At 38.3% G+C, this 20829-nt stretch overlaps 1 protein-coding gene across 8 annotated transcripts in view; it reads left to right on the forward strand.

The window, feature by feature from the left end:
* Positions 1-20542, forward strand: part of LOC139121312 (uncharacterized) — a 130668-nt gene extending 110126 nt beyond the window's left edge. For 7 of the 8 annotated variants that reach the window (XM_070686094.1, XM_070686092.1, XM_070686090.1 and 4 more), the window contains 4 exons: positions 166-330; positions 12066-12229; positions 15331-15467; positions 17305-20542. In XM_070686094.1, coding sequence (XP_070542195.1) covers positions 166-330; positions 12066-12187 — 287 coding nt within the window. In that variant the 3' untranslated portion in view covers positions 12188-12229; positions 15331-15467; positions 17305-20542. Of the gene's footprint in view, positions 1-165; positions 331-6143; positions 6326-12065; positions 12230-15330; positions 15468-17304 lie in introns of those variants that run through there. The other variant, XM_070686089.1, reaches the window with a different exon arrangement.
* Positions 20543-20829: the final 287 nt, after the last annotated feature.

Below are 20829 nucleotides of genomic sequence, written 5' to 3' on the forward strand. Positions count from 1 at the left end.
TAATAATGTAAATGCGATTTCATCTCTACATTGCTCTAGTTTTAAGTTCAATGCAGCTTTTTTTATTTCAGCATTAATACAGCCTTGAGTATTGGTAATTTGTTGTCGCTTCTGGCAATCTCTATCACGTCACAGGTTGAAACCGCTCTGATTTTGCCATTGCAGAGAATGGGGCAGTGTACACTTGGGGAAGTGGCGTAGATGGCCAGCTGGGCCACGGAAAGAAAGTGAAGTTCCTGTCGCAGCCCAAGAAACTGTTACGCAATGTCTTCCAGGGGGCCAAGGTCTCGCAGATTTCATGCAGCGAACAATACAGTGCCGTCCTCACAGGTAGGCTCAGTTCAAATTTGGCAACACATAATCTGAAAATGGAAACATTTATCATGAAGTGAAAAAAAGTATCAAAAACAGGAATTCAATAAGTTCTCAGTCAAATTAGAGTGTGCAGTTGGTACCCGATGTGATAGATGTTGTCATTAAAAAGACAATGAGAGATAATAACAAAATGAAAGTTACATTTGACGTGCTGCTGAGTTGATTCCTGCTCTCATACAAAAGTGTAATCACAGCAACAAAATCCAGACAGACTGTGAATATGATTCACTCATCCTTCATTTTTCATCCGACTTTTCAATACCTGACTCGCCTGGTTTCCAAAAAGGAAAGCGCCCACCCTGGAACTTGCGTACGTGAAACTGTGAGACTGTGATTGCACAATCAGTCTCCAAAGCTTACCCTCTGTGTTTCATATTTCTCAGAAAGCAATCAGGGTTTGGATGTCTGTAATTACATGTCACAGAAGTTAATTGTACTGCAAATGCAGCAATTTTTCTATCAAACTTGTAACCAATGTTTCATAATGTGTACTATGTTATACACTTGGCCAAAGAATCAACATCAACAATCAAAGTGAATGTTAGGGAATAAGAACTTTCCGTAAACAGAGTCTGTGTTTTTTCAGTGTTTTTTAATACAAACAAGTCAGATTTTGTTGCGGTTTCACAAAACATACTTTTTGCTCATAACCTGCCTTGTAAGTCTTTAGAAAATCCCAGCCTTGAACTTCTTAATAGGACACCATGTATGTCAGTGAAGTTTCAGCTGGTTTTATACTATGAAAGAAATGCTGAGAAATGTATCACAGCCTTTCTAGTGGGACTAGTGCTATTTCCAATGTTTAGTTCCCTCTCTTTGTATTCATACTGTTCCCTTCAGCCATTGTTATCAGGATGTTCAATTTAACTGATTTTTCCCTTACAAAAATATCCTATACCAGTCCTATAGGGTAGAGGCATGTAGGGTCTTATAGGACATCAGGCAGTAGTAGTCTTACAGGATTTTGGAACGCAGTCTTATAGGGAACCCTATAGGGAGCCCTATAGGGGGTCTTATAGGGAACCCTATAGGGGTCTTATAGGGAGCCCTATAGGGGGTCTTATAGGGAACCCTATAGTGGTCTTACAGGGAGCCCTATAGGGGGTCTTATAGGGAACCCTATAGGGGGTCTTGTAGGGAGCCCTATAGGGTACAGAATATGCTTTACATATTGTTATCATACTTTCTAAGGGATTGAACTCGCACAAGGCAAACAAACTTCTGTAAAAGAGTGCAGAAATTTTGTTAAGTAAGGAATAACTCCTTCTGATTTTGCTATTGGTACCAAATGCAATGAATAACTGCAAAACTCACAAAAAGTCAGTCAACTTACAAAACAAGTAATTATAAACATGTAGTTTATTTCTAAAGGAATTAAGATTAACAATCAATCAGAACAGAAATCAATGCAACATACAGGGACTACAAAATATAAAGCAACCTACACATATGAATGCAAGGCCTACCTTTGACTTGTCACCTCAGCCAAGTGCATTATTAACTGAATAGATGTGTATCTTAACTCACGTAATTAAGAGGTCAGTTCAGTTGATGCTGCAATGTCGATTCTTACAGTTGTGACATATTAGTGAGCTCCCTTCTCCATAACACTGTTACAATCTTGGTAATGGACCTTGGATCCTAATGTTCCATGCAATTTGGAGTTGAACTTAGTACTTAAGAGCCATGCATGTTCACTGGTGCACTGCCTCAAGTGCAAATGAATAATGCGTGGCTGTACTATTATGTAATCAGCCCATTGTAAATGCAGGAAACTATTTACATAACAAAGCAAAGGCACAGGTCAGCTCACTTGACCTTGGATCTAACAAAGAGAGTCTTTGTCTGTGTACAGCCATGACATGTACAAACGGCAAAAGGAATATGGTATGTTCCTGGCATGTGTGTGTAAATAGAAATAGCTTTTGAGAAAGGGTATATGAGAATGTGTGAAATTCTACAGACTATTTTCGTAAGGGAATAATTATAATTATAAACATTACTCAAACATTACTTGTTCAGTTTTACAGTTCTAAAAGTCAGGCAGAATCATCTTGTGGGGTGTCCTATAGGGCACAAATATCAGCCTATAGGACTAGTACGAACCCATAAGACATGACACATAAATCCTACAGCACAGGCGTTGTCCTATAGGACGAGTGCTATAGGATGGAGGTAGCCCTATAGGATTCCTGCAGGGATCCTTGGGTCCTACAGGGATCCTGTAGGACTTTTTTGTAAGGGTTACGCAATAAGGGAAAGAAAAATGGTCATATTTTATGTTTTCTTCTTTGGCGGGTGAAATTGTTTGCAATGTAGACCAACTCTGTGAAATTGTAATGAGTCATGGTGATGTCCATTTATTTGTGAGGTCATACCAGTGTTTAGTGGAAGACAGTCACCACAGGGGTAGCATAAATTGTCAAATCTAGTTACAGCCTACACAATTGATTGCACCACTTCCCCCTCTTTTCTTACTGCGGAGACATCATGGTGTAGAACTCTATTCATCTTCAGCTCAGAATGGAAGCCCTCAGCGGTTTCACAAGTTGTGGTTCATTGAACGATGTAATTTTTTCTGAATTGAAACATCGCCAGTCCCCCCCTACTTAATCATGCCCGCCACAATGGTTCACACAACGCAGCCAATTGCCGTGGTAACATGATGAGGATGATGATGGTTTTGCTGAACATGATCCAAATGGATTGTGTCATCCATACCATCTAACGTATCTTTAGATTGAGTTTCTGATCAGAGTCCAAAAATTGCCAGATGTACATTTTAATAACAGATCTATTCTAGCTAATTGCATTCAAATTCATGAAATCATTTGAAATTAAAATTTTACCACATTTAAATCAACCAAGGGTAATATTAGGTATGAATAATTACTCTGTATCTGTCCTAGATATTAATCTACTTTTCTTCATAGTGTGAACAGTGGTATTTGAGTGTTTGTAGACAAAAGCACATCTACTGTTTTGGAATTTTGTTTTTATTTACAGAAAATGCAGCGTTATTGTACTCTTGTATTCTCAACGAATCACTACAGGTGTTTGAACTTGACCCAGAACTTAACAGAAGTAATAAAACAGTAATTTGAAAGGGAAAAAATTTTGCTACTGCTGACTATTCAGTGCAACCAGGCTCTGTGCAGGACACCCAGTTGACGGTATTGCCTCAGTCAAACTCCCACTCAGCTAATCAGACATAGCTGCAGAAAACAAAATGAAAACAGAGGAATTATCCATTGAAAATTTTCAAAGCTGCATAGTATACTGAAAATGATTGCTATCACCAGTTTATCAGATATAACACATTTTGTTTTCATCTTTTCTGGCCACATCACATATACAATTTTCCAAAAACCTCATCAAATTTTACACCGTAAAGATGTAAAGTTCACAAATGCCTTCATTTGGAGAGTTTTCACCTAAAATTTAGTCTGGGCAGCCCTCCACTGTTAAAACAGCTGTGTTTGAGTGAAACTCTGTGATATTACTGGAATCAGAAAGAGGAGTGCATGTAACAGTTTCCTCACTGAAAAACAGATTGATTTCAGCGACATGGCATTCGATATTAACAGCATCATCATCTCTTGTCTGGGTGAATCTAGCACATACGCAAGTTCAAAAAGTTTACAACATTAATTGACACACTGACAGACAAGTCCTGAAACATAAACCCATCACGCTCAATATTTAGGGACTAATATGTAACTGATATGGACCTTAAATTGAATTTTTAATGCTATATTAACAACAGCATGTAATGATAAGGCATCAGTAAGGACCATTTTTAACCATCTCATCTTAATTTTATTTTGTGTGATGTTTGCCCAAGTCAGATAGCCTCTGTGTATCTTTCATTTGACTGTCTATTAGGTTTTTATTGGATCAATCTATCTTTAATATCATTATCAAGTTTCATTTCATTTTGTATATCTTTGTGTCAGAACTTGTATGATTGCCTGTTATTGGACAGTTAAAGAAGGTTGTCAAACTTTATGAGGCTCCGACAACTCTCAGAGTCAGACTGTTGTATTTCATAGCTGGAAATAGACTATGGCACTCATCCAGCCTTGTGATATTAACACCCCTATTTTTAAGTGCAGGTGAAAGAGTCCTATTTTACACTAGGCAAAGAGGGCTTTCCCAACAAGAACTCAAGAGGGAGGAGGGTTTAGTTTCAGATATGACACAGCCTTTACAGTTTCAGTAGTTAATTTGGACAGTGTATGTGAATTGTATGCGGCAGTAGAGAGGCTTTTCTTTGAAGTCTGCAGTTTTGCATTCATCAAAGAAAATTCAACAAAGAAAACATCTTCAAGTCATCAAAATGTGAACAACATTTATAGAGATTAACTTCGTAAAACAGATTATTACTGTTTGATGCAATTTCAGAATTATGTATTTGATACATCTAGTTATCAACCTCTCCAAAAAATTACAAACTTTGGTACATACTGCAAAAAAAAACAACCATCACATAGTTCTGTGTTTTTAATTTCATGTGTGTGCAATCTTAATGCCCTGCCTATGTCTAGAAATTTTAGCTCGATTATATACTTAAAAAAACTATTTGGAAAAATGTCATAACACTTTGACAATTATGATTGTTATTTCAGAGAAATTAGCCATGCTTATGTGTCTTTCCCTGGTTTATCTTCACATTTTTGTGTTTTCATTACTGTGGGTTACATCATTCGACTCATTTCTTTTGAATCTCAAAATAGACCTTTAATGCTTACATAAGTAGTGAGAAATTCTAGAAGTGCTGCAACCCAGGTTAGAGAAAATAGAGTGTATTTTTCAGTCTAATAGAAGTCGGTGTATCAGCTTGACTTCACCGATGTCATCTCGGGGTCACACACTAATGAAAATGAATTTTGACTCGTCTAGAGGGGCATCGGTGATGACAACTGTCAGTTTGCTGGCAGTGGCTAATCAGGTATTAAATTTACTTTTAATGAATGATCACTGAACGATGGGGGCCCACGCGAGCAGGGTTCAGGTCAAAAGCCGTGGCTTGCGGAAACAAGATGGGGACTGTTATCTCCACTGTGCCGGGGATAGAATCAATTAATCTCAATTATGTAATTAGGAGATTAATAATTCAACCTGATATTTATCAAAATTGCTCAAATTATAGTTTGTGAAACTAATTGAACCTGCCATAAATCATGAATAAATAAACGGGACTGGAAGTTCCGGTTTCAAAAATGTGAGCTCCATTTAGTATCTGTGGTTCCATCAAGTCATAATATGGGTCCCATAATGTTTTATTTAAATGTAATTTCATCGTTTGTCGGTCATCTTTTAAAATCTACCAGTCATCAAAAGACAGCGACTGCACTGAGTTGAATTACCCTAGCGTAGGTCAAAGCGTTGAATTGTAATTGCCTGTTCATCGATATTAGCCAAGTCATTGATTTCTTATGCTGTCCAAACTCATTGTCTCTGTGCCTCTTGATGCCATCAAATAGACTTTGTTTTACAGTACATTTGAGGAGGAAAGTACAGTTCCAATGAATAGAAAAAGACAGTGCCCAGTTTGGCGGCAGATAACTTTTGATTTTGATCGATTGATTCTGCTTTTAAAGGAGCCTACTTAACAAGTTGTTTTCTCGTTATCTCAGGCAGATCAGAATTGCGAATTAAGTTATACACATGTTGGACATCAGTTGTCTAATACAGCCTTATCGCCTCCGTCTGTGATGAGTTTCCAACATGTCTATTACATTGCTATTAGCCGCAATCCTTTTCAGCTCTCTCCTCAGCTATGCCCAGGAGACGCGTCGGCAGAAGCAGGAAAAAAATTCTACAATCATGGCAAGGACAATCCACAACAGTTGTATCTCATGGAAGAAATTAACTTCAGCATGAAAGAAGTGCATTTTTTATGGCGTCAATGGCCAATAAATTGGACCAGCACAACTGTGACTAAACTTTCACATGCAAAAATATTGAAAGTGGCAAGGTGGCTGGAGAATTCAGCTGCCAGGCTGACTCATATATTGATTCATTGGGAAATGGATGCAGATGATGGCCTGTTGTGGGATGCAATTTGCGGGCAGGTGTCATCAGACACAATCAATGAATTTCAAATTGCCATGGGCTTTTGTGAAGTCGAAGAAAAACCTACATACAGTACAGCTACTGAGGAGACACAGGCATTTAGGAACTAACTTATCATCTGTTATGCATTGGAAAACTACCTGTAAATAAGCTGGAGTTAACACCCTCTTGTCTAATTGAAACCCCTTTTTTCTTGTACATTTTACATGTAGACAATTGATTTCCATTAAGTGAATTTAGTTGTGCTGTGATGATAGAGCTGCGAAATGACTACCACATCATTGTCAATGTTTTGAATTGGAAGTAAAACACCCTGACAAAGGCCGTCTGACTTTGTGAAGGCTGATTAAAACGTTCTCTCTCCGGAGTCACTCGGATTTGGCAAGCTATATCTGGTTATCTTTACTAAAATGTTAACAGAACTCTGCTCTCCAATGGGCTTGTGCTTGAGCTGGGCAGGACTCAAAACACCTCAAGGTTACCATAGGCTATCAAAATCAATAACGAAATTTGTCTTTCAACAAATTCAATTCCAGGAAATTAAATCAAAAACAGAGAAATAAATCAGGCTATATATGTCTATGTGGCCTTGTAGCACAGTCATCAAAAATGATGTCACCATCCAACTGAAAGACATATACGTGTATGAAGTCATCACCTTCCGTGATGTGGCTGGGGTTGATAGGCCAGCGCAAAGGCTATGTAAATGTCAAGACCCCCTAACAGCCTATTTGACTCATGTCACGACTGTTTACACCTGTTGTCAATGCTGCTATCTCCATGGTTTCATTGCCGTGGCGATTATCAACATCAAAAGCTTGGCTGCAGCCCGGCTGGGAATCAGAACATTGGCATGCACTCTGGTAACTTACTAACTAGAAGATAAGCCATATCGTACCTTGACTTTTTGAAGGGGCAAGTCTGAAATGTAGCTCCACTCCACGATGACCAGATTCAAGAATTCAATCTATGGTTTCCTCTTGTCCAATCATATTATTCTTAGTCACAGCTTGAGTAATGCTTGCCTTTTTAATAAACCTTTACCTATGTCTAATGTGTTTTTTTTGCAAGTTATTGTGGATCCTCACATATAAATCATACCGGGTAATATATGCAAAGGCTAATAGTGTCCGTTGCCCAATTAATCATTTCCCAATATCCTGATACTTTATGCAGCATGTCTGTTTAGCAGTCTAGACGCCTGTCTCCTCCCTTCCCTCCCCCTCCAAAAAAAAATTGTCAGATTGATCTTTTAAACGGAAAATACAGACTATTGAGGAAAACCAAACTGCAGATTGTGGTGAGTGGATCCTTTTGTTTGAACAGCTCATTTGCTGGATGTTCAGTGGTATCAAGTTGATTTGTCAATAGTTTGGCATTATCTTCTCATGTAAAGCACTTGACCATGGACATTGTCAAAAGCAATACAGTATACAATTTCCCCATTATACTTAGGCTTTTGATCAACAAGCTAATATAACCATGTATAAAAATATATGTATTTACATGGTTTCTCCTGTTGGTTTCATCAGCGATGCCTAAGTTTCAATGTCTTGATGAAGAGAATTTGTGGTTGTCATCAATACTTTGACCAAACCTCCAGCCCTTCGATGTTATTTGTTTTTTGTCTATGAGAAACCACATATATAGAGACATATTGTGTTTCTCTGTTTTCATTTCTGTCAAGTGTGTTGCCATAATTCACTTCTGAACTCATACATAAAAATAAAACATATGGCACAAATAAATGTGGGAGAATAAATAAATAGCATTGAAACACAAAACCAGGTGGATCAAGGGTTTAACTTTCATCTGATATCCATCTTAATATTTATTTAATAATGAATTAATTTACTTATTTGTTTATTTATATAATTTATTTATTTATTGAGCTATTTATTTATTTAGCTATTTATTAATTTTAGCTAAAGTTTAATTATTACTCACAACAGCTAACTTTTATTTATTAAAATCTCAATCAAATGATGTGGGTTTTTTTTGCTGTAAGTGAACTTGTGGTTTAAAGCTCTGATAGCTGCAAGTGTTGGTGTATTTTCATAATTTTGGTAAAATACAGTCAATACTCTACCCTTACATATTAAGTTGAAATGCTTCCATTTTTGTTGCATTTTTAAAATGCAGGTCTTCTACTCCCAGAGTAATGCTTTAAGTATTTATAAATGTATATTTTTGTTCTGTGTATCTAAACCACAGTTGGCATTCTACTCCCAAAATAAAGTGTTCAATAAATAGAGTGTGTCGAGTGTTCAATGTTGCACCAAGCCTGTGTGTGTGTGTTGTGTCTAATGTTTTGCTTGATAACTAAATTAAGTCCAGATTGGAATTCAGTTGTTAACAATAACAATTTAGCATTGTATATGTATATTCTACACTTTAGGTTGTCTTTGTGAGGCCAGTACTTTGTTGTTAAAATACTTTAAGGAAAAGAAAAGAAAACATAATTGTTTTCTGAAAAAAAAAATGAAAATATTCTATCAGAATTTACAGCTGTATTCCCTACAGGTTGTATCCTACTGATTTTGATGTTGTACATGGATTTTATTTGGCATGTGTCAACTATATATGGACTCATAAAAGAAAGATTTCACCTCAAAAAGACTTCACCCATACTAGCATCTTGGGTACATCAGCTTGGTCAAATGTTAGATTTGCATATAATTTGTGTATCTTTGTGCATGCGGAAGGTGATCTTCAATCATAGCACGCAAAGGGTGTATACAAACAAAGCGACTCACACAAAGAAAATGATGAGGATAGTGTTTGTAGGACAGTGAAATGTTGTGTGGGCTCGCATTATTGTCTGCCCCAAGCAAAAAATGTTCATTTATACAAACTGCAACGTGTGACTAATCCATCATGGTGTCCCCCAGCCCCAAAAAATAATGCATACAAAGTTGGCTTTCTTTGAAGTTGGTACCTACATTTATTCCATACTGAATAATGAACTGAATGAGAAGATTGTGTGCTATGTAATAGCAATAAATAAATACCTTTTTCCAATAATATTACACAAAACTTTTTTCTTTTTTTATTGACAATAGCTTTCTCATCAATCAACACATCTTTGCCTCTTGTGGACACCATGTGCCCAGCCATACCATAGAAAATGATGGGTTTGATTGCGGTCCCTCTATCACCCTGGTTTGATTGAGTAGTGTGGTGATAACAGGCTTGAATTGAAAACTCAAATTGAGAAAAGTAGACATCATACATTGTTATACCCTGTGTTCAGGCCGTCCACCCACCCCTATATATGTACATACTGTGTAGGTCCAACTACTTTATAAAAAACAATTTAAATCCTGCTGCACAGTGATAAATACATGGAGGCTTTATTTTGAATCCATGATAAATAACCTGAGTGGCAAATCATCACAAAAACTGTGTGACGTGCGTTTCACTGCAAAATCTCAAGCAAGATGTTGTATGTTCTGAATATTAATTGACCAAGCCATTCAAAATGACACATTCAAAGAGAACAGTACATGTGAGACAGATTTTACAATTTTGAAATTCACCCATATAACAGGATGAAGATAACCTTGTTGCCTGGAAACGAGGCCATCATCTCCCATAAACCTGGGCAATTACCCCCCTGGGGAGGAGGGAACATCTCCCGTGCAGAGAGCAGAATGTGTTACTGTCATTTTAAGCTAGGGAAGCTTTCTATTATCAAATATGCAGGTGCAGAGTTATAACTAATAAAGTTGACCCGTAATTAACTCGGTTCAAATGTTGACCGGCTTTCCCCTGAGTGTGGCCCTTATTACCCCTCTGCGGTTTCCCACCTCTGATACGAAAAGCACCCAGGGTAAAGTCTCAGGCAATTAAAATGGAATAAAGGTGTTAATTACGTTTAGATATTAGATTCTAAATGGGTGTCTGGGGTCTCAGTAGGGCGGAAATTATTTCAGCCTGAGTGGACCAGACTCAAATTTTCTCTATGATTGTCATGAGGGTTTGTGAATCCTTTCGGCAAAAACACATTACCACGGGTATTTTTTCCGTTATTTATGTTTCATTACAAGTTCATCAATGTCAAAAATTTTCCCACAGAGTGATAAACCCAGTGATCTTTTCCTGTCAAATGTAATAATCTTTTGCTGATCTGGTTTTTTAGCTCATATTTGGTTTTATATATAAATACCAAAAAGAGCTTATATGATAAGTCTAAGTGGCGTCTGTATATTTGTGGGTATGTGCGGATGTATGTCGTCCACACACAAGGCTCCCATACCGCCAAAGCTACCGTCTCAGTATTTGGTGTACAGGTAGATGTAAGGGTTGAGATGTGAATTTGTTCAAATGAACAAATCAGTGTCAAAAATGTGCAAATGAGGTAAGAAAAAGCGAAATTCTGAAACAGGCTTGAAACAGGCTTACTCCCCTGACTTGAGTCACTTCCTGTCATTGTTTATGAACTGTTACATATTAACAGACCTGCTCAAACCATAGACAGTAGAGGGGAGGAAGACCGTCAGTAGAGGGGAGGAAGACCGTCTATGGTCAAACTAAGGGGGGCTAGCTGCCTTTCTGCTATGCATGTTGCTAAAGTTCTCCAGTACCTAAAGTTTCAGACCTTAAGTACTTTTGTCATTCTTGTTTTTCTGGTTTAAATATTTCTTGTTGTTTTCCTGGTTGTACTGTGCAGAAATCATTGTCATAACATCAACGTAGAATTTTCCTGCACTGAACAGATAGAAACAACATTTATTGTTGATCTTTGGTACCCATACTGGTATGTACCAATTCTGATCAAATTTGAGCGACACCGTATAATTGCGGTATTTTTCATCATTTGGATGCTTCTTCACACTATTGAACAGATGCCTTAGAAAAAAGTTTAAGGTAGTATGCGCCTCGAAAGTGAAAGACTTAAACCTTTTTCAAACTTTCCTCACTGAAACTTTCAATCATTCTCTCACCAAACCAACAACAAAAATCAGGGTTCACCGTGCAAAATTTGGAATTAGAGAAACAAATTACCTGACATTTACCAATATTTGAAATTCAACATGGCCACCATCCCTGTGTTAACTCTGTGGGTAAAAAACTAAATTTTTTCGATTTTCCAAAAACTAGAACTTGAGAATTTTTCGTAATCCAAGAGCTTTAAAATGAACCATCACAAGTGGTAGATCAGAAAAGAATTGTCAAACTTTAAAGGTATACTGTCACCTGTTCTAATTTTGCCAAAGTTACCATGGAAAAAGAAAATCTAACCAATCACAGATTTTAAGCGGGTGGCCGCTTTTTAAAAACAGCACCCCACATGGACATTTTGAATGCCAAGGAATGCCCCTTTGACCATATATGGGCATATTCAGATTACAGGTGACTGTATACCTTTAAGAGTCCGAATATCTGTCCTTGAGGTGCATTCTACCTCTGTAATACAACAATGAGGTGACAGACTTTTCTCTTGAGGCGTACTTTACTTCAGGCCTTGCAAAATGTCACTGAGTATTCAAAATATTTCTTCAGCAGCTTTCAACTGGCAGAAGATAAAAACTACAGGTTTAGATTGAACTAGTTTTCACCTCCAGGTTTGCTAATTCCTTTGTCTTTCTCTCTTTCACTTCTTTTGACAGTTGATGGCAGCCTGTACATGTGGGGAAAGAACAACCATACTATATGTCCCGAGAAACCGGCATCTCACAAAGTGTACAACCTCAGCAGCTGGACACCGGTGGACATAGCATCAGTCAACTGACATGCGGTTCCTGGCATGCCGTTGCAATCGCAGGCAAGCCAGGTAATCCAAGCTCATTAATCTGCTACTCTCCCTGACACATTTTCACATCCATGCACATTTTCTGCTCCGGGCAAAACAAAATCACTCTTAGTTTTCAGAGGCCATCAGGAAAAAAAATTGTCCAATTGTGATAATGCTTTTATGAGAATTGCAATAACCTGTTTTATGATGCATTGAAAAATTAGTTATCTAATGTATATGGCAGTGTTTTTTGTACTTAATATCATTGAAACTATTGCTGTCAGAGAGAGAGCTGCCCAGAAATCAATGATTTATGATTCAAAGCCAAGCAGCATGGATCATTTTACAATGTGTAGGCAAAGCTTAAGTGGTCGTAGACAGTCTTGGAGACAAGTACACCGTAGCTTGAGTGTCAGTCACGGTGATGGGCAAAATTGATGAAAGACCGCAACCTTAGATTTGTCCTCATAAAAAAAGTGTTGCTGCCCGCTTTAAAGAGCAAAGAATCCATTATAGAGACTGTCTTTGACAAGAATGAGAGAGTAATGTTTTTGCAAAGGTGGACCACATGCTAGGGTGAAACGAGACAAGCCCTTTTTGTGTACATTTCAAAGACATAACGGCATGGGATCTTCATAATGCCCCTCATCAACATTAGCAGTGAAATCTTCCGTCTTCCATGAGCATGTTGTAAGGGATATTCCTAGCATATAATACATCCAACTTTATCGAAAGCAGCACATCACAGGCAGTGGACAGGATGCTCAAGCAAACGATTAAGTTTAGTAAAACATTGTAGCAGAAAAAAAACCCAAAAAATGTACATACATGTATACATGCATACATACATATATACATGCGTGCATACCTGAACACATACATACATACATAAATACATACACACATACATACATACAAACATGCATACATACATACATACATACATATATACATACATATATACCTACCCAGTGCACACAACCAAAGCTGTTTCTACATTGTGCTTGTACATGCACAACAATGAGTCCATGGCTAAGAAACAGCTTCTGTCTTTGCAACACTGAATTGAAAATAATGCTACCTGTGCCTGTCCACCAAAGACTGGTATATAACCATTCTTGATATATCCAGGGTTTTTAATAAGACAAGGCAAAATGTGTAACACCGAATATGTAAAGACACTGCTAAGTGTTTGTTTGAGAATAACATCATCAAGCCCTGACCAGGTAAACTTTGTGCGGGGTCTGTGTGAATGCAGACAAACGGAGTCATGCCGTTTGCTCTTTACAGGAGAAACATCTGTGTACATGATAATAAATGTCCCGGCTATCAATATTCAGTGGTGATGTTTTATTCTGCCAACAAAACGTACGCCCTACACACAATCAGTCACCCACATCAAAGGGCTTTGTGTACGGTGCACTCAATTTATAGTGTTATTCACTTATGCATGCAATTGAGTAGGAGTCTAGTTTCTGTTGTCTGTTTGAATGCACGACAGTTTGACTTCTCCTGTAGATGGAGGTGACACTCAGTGGCCCGAAAGTGTTAAAGTCAAAATGCTTGATAAAGCAGGGCACTGTCAAATGTGCACAACTTTGACACAGCTCTGTTGGGGAGGGTCAAGTTGGATGCGGGGAAGCGTGACACTTAATTGTCAGTCATGTCCGGAAAACAGACAAAAGCTACAAAATTCAACCACCGTGAATCAGGAGCAATAAGTTATAATGATGTATGAGCAAAGAACAAGACTTTTCTCACCATTGCAAGATTGCAAGATGGAATGTGAGTCATGCGGGAGTCAAGTATCTGTAAGACCGCAGGTACAGCTAGTCAGATCGAAAAAGTACTTATTGGAGAGAGAGAGAGTGAAATCATCAGAGTTCGCGGAGGGATTGTTGAGTTTTCCCTCAATGGGACACTCAAAGAGATAACCTGCCTTTTTTCTAACCGAGTCTTGAAACCCAGCGGACATGGTCTGAGTGATGAAACCATAAATGAAAACTGACAGCTTGCCTAGCTTAGCTTGGCTGAGTTTTATAGTTGTGTCCCAACTGATGTTATGACATGAACAACATTGTACATTCACAGATTACGTTTTTATCTCTCGGTATATTTTAGTTTTACATCACTCCATCCATATACACAACGACTGCAGAGCTGGAACATGTTGTGTTGGTCTCAACATTTTTCTCTCCCTGTTTCTGAAAAAAAAGAAAGATTGGGGATATGGATGGGTCATTGTTTGGACGTTGCCACACATGTTTCTGGTTTTCCGTCATCCATCCAAGCGGGACAGCAGTCGGTTATCGTATTAGATGTGATTATGATTGCCCTAACAAAGATACTATTAATCAGAATGACGAGCATGCCTTATACTGGTTTAGCTTTTCCAAATGAACAATGTCCTTTGTAGCTATCTGTATCTGACATACAAAGTGCATCTTTATACTAGTTTCCCCCCACACACGCCTCCCTACATTCATCATAACATGATATACAACATTCTGTTGTCTGCATTCATCAGGGATAATGGTGCTGATCCCAACTGTGTGTCTGAGTGCGTTTTCATGGATGAAAGTCCAATAAATTGGAATTTGCACTCTCCACCTTGCAACACTTGTTCCACAGTTTATCAATTCACACACCATTGTCCATTCACCAACTGTTCATGAAAGAAACATATATAAACTACAAATTAACCAGGTGTAATTCTTCTTCTTTTTGTGACTCTCATCAATGAAAGATCATAGAAATATTGCCGTCACCGCAACCTTTCACTCACGCTAATTTATCTTGTCAAGTGTTCCAACGCGTGCCCACATGGCTGTCTGCACATTGTGTTCTGAACATACATAATTCGGCATTGGATTAAAAGGCACACCTTTCTATAATAGTAGCCAATGTAAAAAATTGAAACAGTAATATTTCAAAATTATTTGGGGTCCTTGTGATCTAATTTGTTCTTCTACAACATTTTCAGCAATATGACCAACATGACACAATCAGTGACCACTTTCCTCTTTCCAAAGTTTCACATTTCAACGATACCACACGAAAGGTTCTGTTTCCATAAAACCCATGGCTGACGATCTCCAGGTAATTTTACTCAAACTTGTGTTGGTTGTTCTTTTCTCCAGTGTGGCAGCCAAAAGATGAAGAGACTGATGAGGAGATGGTTGTAGAGGAGGAAGGAGATGGTGAGCAGATTTCACCAAAGAAAGTGACATTGCTAGATGGAGTTGAATACTTCAATGAAGAACAGTCAGACCTGGAGGTAGTATTTTCATCTTTAATATTTCAAATTACTGTCTCAAGTTCAAGGTACATCATGAAAGTTGTTGTCATGTAGCATTGTTTTGTTGATCTTGCATCACTTGAAAAGTCAAGTTGTTTGGATTTAGTGATTGAAAAAAAAGATACAACTATTCACATAATTTCTGGTATGTACACTAAATATTCGTGATAATCTAACATTTTTTCTCACAAACTGAAAACTTGGCTTATGGTAGCAACACCATGGTTTGGCCCAAACCGTAGTGTTTGTGGACCTGTTTACTGGCAATTGGGGTGAACAGGTTAATTTGACACTCACACATGTATAGTGTATGAAGAGACTGATGAGGGGATGGTTGTAGAGGAAGGAAAAGGGTGAGCAGATTTCACCGAAGAAAATAACATTTTTCCTCTGATACCACAAGTCTAATTGCTTTTAAATTTGATATGCAGTTCACTTAGGGTGACCTGAGTTACATTTGTTCAAACGGTGGTGAAATTTGAATATTTGTATTTTTGAGGCATATTTTGGTAGCTGCAAGTGTGAGAGCTGATAAGCATGCGGCTGTTGGAATAATGTTTTAGTTCAAGGTTGATTTTGATAAGTGAAACACATGATACTGAAAAAAAGCACAGGAGACAGTGACTTTGGCCTGTTAACATATCTGCCTAGTGCGTACTTAAACTACATTTCTCAGAAATACAAATCCCTAGTCACATTTCAGAAGCACCTAGTGAGTTGACAAGTTTAGTAGCATGCCAATGTGTGTGTTTATAGATTTGTTTTATGCTTCCATCGTCAAAAAATTTTTGCAGCACCAATGAGCTTGCGTGCTTTGAATTTGCATCGGGTGATGAAGTCCTGGTGTTGTTACTAGGCATGTGGCATGCCATCTCATCACTTGGCAATGCTGCTTAAGTTCATTGTGTGAAATATTTTGGTAGTCGCAAGTGACGGAGCTGATAAGCATGTGGCTGTTTGAAATGACCATGTGCTCTGCAGGTATGGTGGTGTGTCACCAAGTTCAGTGTGTGGACAGGATTCATCATGGCTCCATGCGATGTAATGGAGTCCTTTGTATTTGATCACGGCAATGCGACTCAGTTTATTGAATGTAGTGGAACATTATCAAAACTTTATGATATGGCTAAGCCTATTGTGAGTGATAATGCATTATGAATCCTTGACACTGTAAATATGTTAATGAACCAGGTGGTGTGTGTTTTTAATCTTGGCAATGTGCCTTGCTTTGCTACTTTACAATTTAATGTAAGTCTTTCAATAAGAGTTTTACAGCAAGTCAATTAGACATCATTGTGTGTCAGTGATGTTTTCTACATCTGAGCATTTTGTCAATACAAAACTCATATAAATGTGTGGTTTGAATTTTCATAATTTCTTATGCAAGCATACTTTACAAATACAAGGCTGGTATGTTGCATGATGTAGAAACTAAACATATACGACAAAGATGGTATGGTATCAGCTTTGCCATGATTGAGAAGGTACAGTGTCAACTTGGCCATCTGCCTGACCTCACTGTGTCCATGAGTATGTGGTACATTGTCAAACATTGGCCACTGGGCAACTTCCAATGTTTAAGTTCAGGGTTAATAAACAGACAAGGGCACAGTTAGTTTGATACAAGTGTGCTAATAGGTTGTCAATTTTGACATTGCAAACCATGACTTCTTTGATACTATTTCAACAGTTCATTTTCAAGTGATGGCTGATTGGCTGTATTGCTAGAGTTCACATTTTGAAGTGCACCTTTGTCAAGGGTCAACTAACAAGGCAATCATCACATCCCTGACTGAGTCAATCTATTTCTTTGCAGACTGAAGTAGGCAGCGAGCCAGAGTATCCAAGCGATGGCTCCACAGAGGAATACCATGAACACAGCCTTCCACCTGAGTTTGTGAAACGGCGTGAGAAAACCCTCCTTACCCTGGAGGAATTCTATGCACCCACTCCCCTGCCAGAAGTCCTAATGCCGGCAATGACTCCAAGAGACACACCACTTTCTCAGGCATCACTATCTCCAAGGAAGACCCTGTCAGGAAACAATGATGCAATCAGTGAGGAGTCCAGTGCGTCCCCAGTTGGTGATGGAGAAGCTGTCAATGCCCTGCAAACGGAATTTCAGACGGCGACATTGGAAAGTGAGAAAAACGATGAGGAAAAGGAGAGTGAGACCAGGGAACAGATTGATTCACCAGGAGGAGGGGATCACTTTGATGAAAAATGTGAACCTGGTACATTTATTAATCCAGTGTTTCCAATCCCTCCAAAACTTGCCAAACCTTCAATCCCCAGGCAGCCGCTGCCACAAACCGCCAATTAACCCCTACATGACCCGATCCAAAACTTACGCTGGTGATACCCCCCTCTCACAGGCAGTCCAATTCAGTGAATCGCCAGCTGAAAAATTCCAGCTACCCCGGGAACCCAGTTCAGTTACAAACGTTGATTTGTTGTTTGAAAGTGAGAAGAAATTTGTCATCAATAAACATGTTCCATTACAAGTGAACAAGAAAAAACCCACTGTGCAGCTGCCTCCTGAACACCCCTTACCTGTACATTTGAACAGACCAAAGAAATTAAATGTTTTGAGGGGATATGTGTCTCTTGATGACAGAGACCACTATGAACAGATGACAGACAATCCCAAATCAAGCCGTCCACATCTAACCAGAGCACATACTTTTTATGGACGGACTGCACACAACCAGAGGAACATTAATCCAGACTATGCAGTGAGAGGGGGAGGCATTTCAGTAGAGGCAAAGTCCTCTTGCAGGAAACATGCCAATGTAGCTTCGTCACCCCCAGCCCGGAAAAACAGGAAAGCTGAAGCAGAAGTGAAAGTGATACCAGTGTATCCATCGGGGCCCTGGAGAGCCAGGAAATCAACACAAGAACTGTCCAAGAAAGTTTTCAAGAGTTAATGAGCTTGTTCTCATTCAATTAAATTTACCCAGACTGTCTGTGTGTTTGTGTTTTGTGTGAACGGGTAGGGAGAATGGTGTAGCTAAGTTATTGTACAAATTATGCAGAAATTAGGAAAGTACATTATGCAGTTCTAACTTTCTTGCAATAGATGTATAAAACAAGAGTACAACAATGTCAAACAAGGTCAGTGTCCATGTCTGCTCAAAAACAGCGTTTATGAATACTTTCATCATCCTGTTTTGTAAGACTTTATCATGTCATGAAATTATCAGTAATCTGCAATGTGAGAATGTCAGTGAAATGTGTAGAACGGTTCATAACCAGAATACTGATCTCAGTTTAATAGGGTTCTCACACCTATGCATAGGTGATTTCCTGGTATCATTAGTTCCCCACAGCCAACAGAAACTATGCAATCAGATTGTTGATAGGTTTATCATAAACTATTAGAGTTAGTCAGAGCAGTTCTCTGATAATTGATAATTCAGCATATTTATAGAGATTCAGTCATGCAACTGGTAATTCAACATGTTTATTGAGACAAAACACATGTAAACCTGTCACATGGTACAAAAAATAATCTGGTTTTATGCATTGATAACATTGTTGAAAGCCTGCAACTAGTTTACAATGGCAGTTGGACATATTGTTGATGGTATAGATGAGTTCAGTAAGATCGCTGTGCTTCCCACATAAATATTAATGACATTGGAAATTATGTAATGTGTTCATAAGAGCATGAGTGCCAAAGATATAAACTCCTGCCATTTACAATGTATGAATGTGGTCCCACTGTTTTTTATCGAAAGTTAATTTTTGATTGCCATTTTGTGTGCAGTGTGAAGTTTGCTGTGTAATCGTACGTTCACAAAGATTTGCAATCTGATCATTAAACAACTAAAACACTCACTCTTCATCAGAAATACTCACAGGCACTTGATATAGGAAATAATATAGCTGTTGACCACCTGTTTTAAGCTATTATGCAAATACATCGTTATGAATAATTAATGTGACACCCCCTCCGAAAAAATCAATTTCACCAGCTATTGTGGAAAAGAGTGCGTTTACCATGACAACCTAATCAGAGAGAGACAGACATTATTAAAATTTCTCATTAATATAAAGGGTGGTGTGACGAGGTGTTTTCAATAAGACCGAATCTGGATTGATGAAAATTTACGCAAAATCATCAAAATTAATATTTGTCGTTAGTGAAGTGACAATTTTGAAAAACTCTGTGATGGGGCGCTTTTTCTATCGTCGGTTCGTTTTTGTAGTACTCGCATCGGAAGTTATTAGTTCACAGTCGACAGGCTCTCGCCAGGAGACGGCCGAGCAGCGTATCGCTGGGACAATCTCCCAGAACAGACCGCGCATTGCTTAGCAATGGCTTTTCAATCGGTAATGTTTTACATAATAGTAATCGAGGTTGTTAAAAAACCTCAAGACAAAGTGAATTTGTCGTATTGAGCAGCGGAATCGTGTTACCCAGCCACGGGAAATGAAAAACCACCCCACGATTAAAAGTAATCGTGTTGGATTCGATTCTACGTTTTGTTCTCTATTGATTTCCAAATGTGTAAGTTTAGTTCTTAACAAATATGGCATAGTGCTTCAATAAACATTTGACGGGAAACAAGTTATATTATTCGCCGCGATTTGAATAAGCAGTCGCTGGCAGTGAAAGCCCCTCGCACCGCGCTCATTGTTGTGAGCGAACGCCAGTGTTGCTTGGATCCATCGTCAGAAATTAAAATTGATTTTTCTTTCCAAGTGGAGGACATTTGCGGGGAAATAACCCGGGCAATTAGATATGGGACGTGTCGATGTATAAACTGAACCGCTGCATAATGGCAGCGCTCCGGCATGACAATCGTGGCACTTGTCTAAATCTGGAAATTAAACTCCGCGGTTCAATACAACGTAATTCAAATAAGCGGAAAGCGCGCCTTCCTCTTGGAGACCGGGGGCTGCTCCATGCGTACTCCCAATACCGCTCTTTTGTCCTGAAGAAAAAACAGGCACACATGAGAACGGAAATCATGGAGAGACAACTGGAAGAGAGTGCAAGTGAACAGTGCTATTATTATTATTATTATTAATGTTTATTTTAGACATAAGTGTATATAAAAAAACAGATAAATAAATAAAAAATAAATAAACAAAGATTGAGTTAAAACATTCAATTACACCAGTTTTTCCATAGTTTACTATATGTGAAAATCGAAAGCTTCAGAACTGCTGAAATAAGGGGGTTATCAGAGATATGCAATCTTCTGAGAAAACCCACTGACTTATTTCTAGATAGTTCGTCAAATGTTAAAAGCGACAAATTAACAAACAAAAGGCTATTACTTTGCACACGATTGTATGTGAAACCTGTCAATTTACGATAAACCTGATAAAA

This window comes from Ptychodera flava, chromosome 21 (assembly GCF_041260155.1).
Source record: "Ptychodera flava strain L36383 chromosome 21, AS_Pfla_20210202, whole genome shotgun sequence".
Classification (NCBI taxonomy): Eukaryota; Metazoa; Hemichordata; class Enteropneusta; family Ptychoderidae; genus Ptychodera; species Ptychodera flava.